General features: G+C 33.1%; 1 protein-coding gene across 1 annotated transcript in view; it reads left to right on the top strand.

The window, feature by feature from the left end:
• Nucleotides 1-232, top strand: part of LOC123263563 — a 30,858-nt gene extending 30,626 nt beyond the window's left edge. Inside the window, exon 6 of the mRNA XM_044726446.1 lies at nt 224-232. Coding sequence (XP_044582381.1) covers nt 224-232 — 9 coding nt within the window. The remainder of the gene's footprint in view (nt 1-223) is intronic.
• The last annotated feature ends 4,816 nt before the right edge of the window (nt 233-5,048 follow it).

Consider the following 5,048-nt stretch of genomic DNA (forward strand, 5'->3'; position numbering starts at 1 on the left):
AACGTTAGTAACAATTGAACTCATCACTGTTGAGTAAGATGACCTACTTTTTTACATAAATCGAAGAACATTTGAAACTTATAATATTCTGATTTTCATATCCAATCTAGAATTCATAAGGGTAGTACTGATTAGAGTTTTTGTTGTGGCATCTCTTTTTGTTATTTCTATCTGCTGTTGATTGTGTTCAGTCTTTATGAAGTTTTAACGGATTTTATTTCAGGCAAAATAACATTACACCTTTCTTAAGTGCTGAGTCACAACATTGCGCAAATTATTGGGCGATATTGGGTTTCGTCTATATAAAGAGAAACAATAATCGCTACTTGGTAAGAACAACCGCAACATAATTGCTGCTAGGATGGAAGTATCTTGGGCAGGTACAAAGATTTCTTTGGAACAAAAAAAAGCGCTTACAGCTTTTCCAAGATGAGACATGGATATTTCTCGCAACGGTACTGGAAAACCTACGAGTGGCAGGATTCCAGTACCCGAAGCAAGTCTCTGTGAAAAAGCCTCAACTCCGGGACCGAGGTACATTGTTTGTCACGCAGGAGGAAGAGGTGGTTTTGTTGATGGTGCTTCTTTGGTAGTAAATACTCAGAAGAAACCAGAAAAGATTACGATGATTACTCTCACGAAGGGACATGAATGCAGAAATGTTTAAGAAGTGAATTTGACAAGGAGAAATTACTACCGAATTTAGAAGAAGCCATCTTTGTGATTGTCATGGGACAATGCTTCTTATCACTCCACACAGGTAATGGCTTCTCACATTAACAATATATTAAACACAGATAGAGAAAGTTTATTTGACTCAAAAAAAAATCTGAAGCAGCAAGAACACCATTTTCATCAACAAATTCCTCGTTTGCTTAAAAGGTCGAGAGAAAATATTCTTTTGAGCCAAATAATTTGTGTTGAGAGCCAACAATCACTTTTCTTTCTTGACTCAAGGAAAATCATTTTCTTCAAAATGTTGACTCCTTGGTTCACGCTTTTCTTTCTCTTGAATCAAATAAGGATTAAATTTTTTATCAGTGTAATCATTTATTTTCCTGAAAGTTTAGGCTTCGGAAATCTCTAAGCATTGATACGGTGCTTTAATACTGAACAGATGCTAAAATCAACGTGATCTTAATCACAATGGATTTATATGTTCACTATGATATGCAGTACAACTTTGCAATTGAATGCAATTTTGCAATATCCATCAAAAATAGTCTATGGAATGGTGAGAATAATGTAATATATACAGTTTGTATTTTTGTTTATTCATTGGGAATGTTGATGCATGAGGAAATCCGTTTTTCATACACACTCATCATTGTGGTTTCTGGACTTTTAAGCCAGTTGTTGGGTTAAGCAATTCAATGTTATCAAAATTATGAAAATTTTTTTCTCGATCTATAAATATAATACATCAATATCTTACCACCAAAATTTCAGATCAATCAACCATACCATTTCTGAGTAATTTATTTTTGATATTGCTTCTTTAATACGTAAAGATATAGAGAGCCGTTTAAGTTATTATGAAATCTAGTTGCATCACTCGTGTGGAAAGATTTCATGCTAACTTCATCGGCTCTCCATACTTTCACATGTACCAAAAGCAATTTCAAAAATTAATTACTCAGAAATGGTGCAGCGAATCGATCTGAAACTTTCGTGGTGAGCTATTGATATATTTATCTTATGATGAAAAAATTTTTACAATTTCGGTAACATAAATTGCGCGACTCAACTACTTTATGTTGACATCTTTCATATTTTTGTGTTTTTGAACACTTCAATACAAAAATCATCAATATTTTTTATTAAACCTTACGGAATTATAACGGTTATCATTTAACAACTAATTAACTAATTAATAACAACTTTGTTCGTGACTTTTCTTACACGAATGTAAAGTGTACTGAATTATTGTCTTTATTTTGTTTCTTGTTTGTTTTCTTGTTTGAAGCTTATACAAATATTAAAGTTATTAACTGAGTTTGCTTTTTTAGTCGGAAAAACAACCAACAACCAAGTGGAACAAAAAACAGCTCGCTGATTGTTTGACGGAAAATAATATTCCTCACGATCCTTCATTATCAAGAGATGATCTATATGCACTGTGTAAGAGTTTTAAAAAACAAGTCAGCCATGAGATTAATACTTTGATTCAAGAAAGTGGACATGAGGTTCTGAAAACACCTCCATATTGCTATTTCTATAACCCAATAGAGTTAGTTTGGGGCCAGTGTAAACGATATTACGATGCGCATTTTGCACCTGAATGCGATTACAGTGAGCAAAAAGCAATGGAAGTGTGGGAAGAAGCTTTATCCCAAGTGACACCTGAGCGGTGGAATCGGTGCGTCGATCATACAGAGAGGAAAGTGTTTGAAGACTATAAGCGCTTCATTGATGAAAAGTTCTGTATAGAAATTGGAGACAATCCTGGTTTGGCCAACAACAGTGACAGTGATTATGATGATTATGATGATGATGATGATGATTTCCTCACTGTCAGCGATGCATCTGAGATTGGTATGGATGTTTGCAGTGATAAAAGTCATTTAGATGGTGCCCGAAAACATCTTTTGAGTGTCATCGAAGAAATACAGGTAATGAAGTTTCTTTAATATTTATTTCTAAAAAATTGGTACAGTAGTTGACTCTACATGCCATTTTTGAAATTTTTTGAGCTCTTCTAACTCCACGATAGGATTGTTATACGCTTTTGAGCTCTTTGTGCAAAAAAGTCTTGTTTGTATTTATTTAATTTAGTACGGTATAGAGAGCGAGATAGAGAGAGGAAGAGAGTGAGCTTTTTGATATTTTCAGGAGAAAATTCTATCTGATGACAAATTGAAAAATTATTTTAAGAAAATCAACAACCTCAAGAATTATTTGACCGATTTTTAGGAAATTAAACTTAGAATCGAAGCCGTACTTCTGACTGTAACCGTTTGCTACTAGTCGTGCCTTATATTTCACATTTTCACCGTTATCGTCATATTTGATGATGATGATGAGAATAAGATTACAATGCGTGCATTTTTGGATTGTCCAAACTTTTTAATTTTTAGAGCCGTTATAAGCTCTAGAATTTTTTGTGTAAGACATGGAGTTCATCCAATAGAATTTTTGTCGTACAGGCCTTATTATATAAAATGTCACGGTTGATCATTTTTTGTTCTGGTTTTTAATCACAATACATAATTTTTTTCGTCCTAAGCGGACGTATAGGGGTTTGTACGCGCAGACGACACTCAATCTGTCAACAATGCACGTACGCACCAGTATCTACTGAGCTGTATAGAACTTTATACAGTCGAGGACAATGTCACACACGCGTCACCAATCTCTATACAGCCGAATAGCTTACGTTTCAACTGTCATTTTAAATTTAAAAGCGTACCTTTGACTCGCTTCGAGACTTTCATGTATTTTTATTTAGAGGATTAGAGAATTATCGCGTCGTACGCTATTTATTGATAAATTGAGTATTCCCTGCACGTAAAAACCCGCATACGTCTGCCATAGGACGAAAAAATTTTTAAGCACCATGGGCAAGCCACGCGCAAATACGGTCTCTGCGATAATTATTTGCAACAGGGATATAAAGCCTCGGGCATCAGCCTTATACTATACCTGCTGAAAATATTTATCACCTCGACCGTATTGACGCGTGGCTCACCCAAGGTACATAAATAACTAATAACGTCACAACTATAAAAATATACTTCTCAGACCTTTGTTTGTAATTATTCAAACTATACATTAGTTGAAGTAACTATTGTATGGACTATATTGTAATAAATATCAACAGATTCGGTAGAATCTGGCGCCAAGTTCCGTTCTCAAGCCAGACTACCGAGTGTGTATATACCGTAAGCAGAACGGTTTTTTGAGGTTACAAATTTTTTTTCAAATTTAATTTGATTTTTTTTTTATATGATATTTTATAATAGTAGTTCATGCTTTTTATTACGCGTATCACTTGATTATTATCAATTATCTTTATAATTTTTATTTAAAATTATTAAAAATAATCAGTACAAATTATAGCGACCCAGATTTTTAGATTTTAACTTTTTTCTTATGTAAAAAGCGGACGGCCAGAGACTAAATAATATAAGGATGCATGCTAATCTTATAATAGATGGGAAACTACAGTGAAAAAAAGATATTTGACAGCTTGCAATTACACACGACAGGCGGCGAAAGAATAACTTTTACATGAACTATAGCTTAAAGGGGATAGTTTGCCACCGGAAATGTATTAAATTAAAATTGTCAATTTTTATTATAATTACAAAAAAAAAACTGAAATCCGAACAAAAACAGTTTCACTGTAAAAAAATTGCGCCAAGTCCACGTTCATAAGACTATTAAGAAAAAAAAATTTTATTTCTTTACAAAAAGATATAAAATAAAAAATTAAAAAATCAAGCAACCGATATGGTTGTATATGATTTGTGTCGTAAATTAAAAATTTTTGTAAATTTAAAAATTAAAAGAAACAATTTTGGAACGTACTTGGTGCAAAGCGTTATTGTGTTACTTCAATTTTTTTAAGTGGTCCCTAGTAGATACATTTTAGGAATTTCATAAAAAAGTTGAAAACTATTTTGAAATTACGCACGTAAATACGTTCCAAAAATTGTTTCAATGTCGATGTTATTTAACCTATTTTATCGCTGACGGCTATAATTTTTCTCTCGATGTAAAAAAAATAAAACACAACGTTTGTAGGCTATTGACAGTGACGATGATGACATGAAAAGAATTATCGACTTCTTCTAACGTTGAGAGATTATTTATGATTCTGAGCCGAGGCATGCTTTCGATGCAGATTTTTGGTACTTCACGAGATCAAGAAGGCTATTTAATTTAGAAGAATTAAATAATTCAGAAATGCCATTGATTTTCGATGAATTGCTTAATGACATATCACTTACAAGAGGAGATCATTGCATGTTACGAAAAATTGGCGAACATGATCGAGGATAATGACATTAGTCTTAGTGAAGAAAGAGTTGAAAAACGGAAATGCT

The sequence above is a fragment of the Cotesia glomerata genome, linkage group LG1, assembly GCF_020080835.1.
Source record: "Cotesia glomerata isolate CgM1 linkage group LG1, MPM_Cglom_v2.3, whole genome shotgun sequence".
Taxonomy (NCBI): Eukaryota; Metazoa; Arthropoda; class Insecta; order Hymenoptera; family Braconidae; genus Cotesia; species Cotesia glomerata.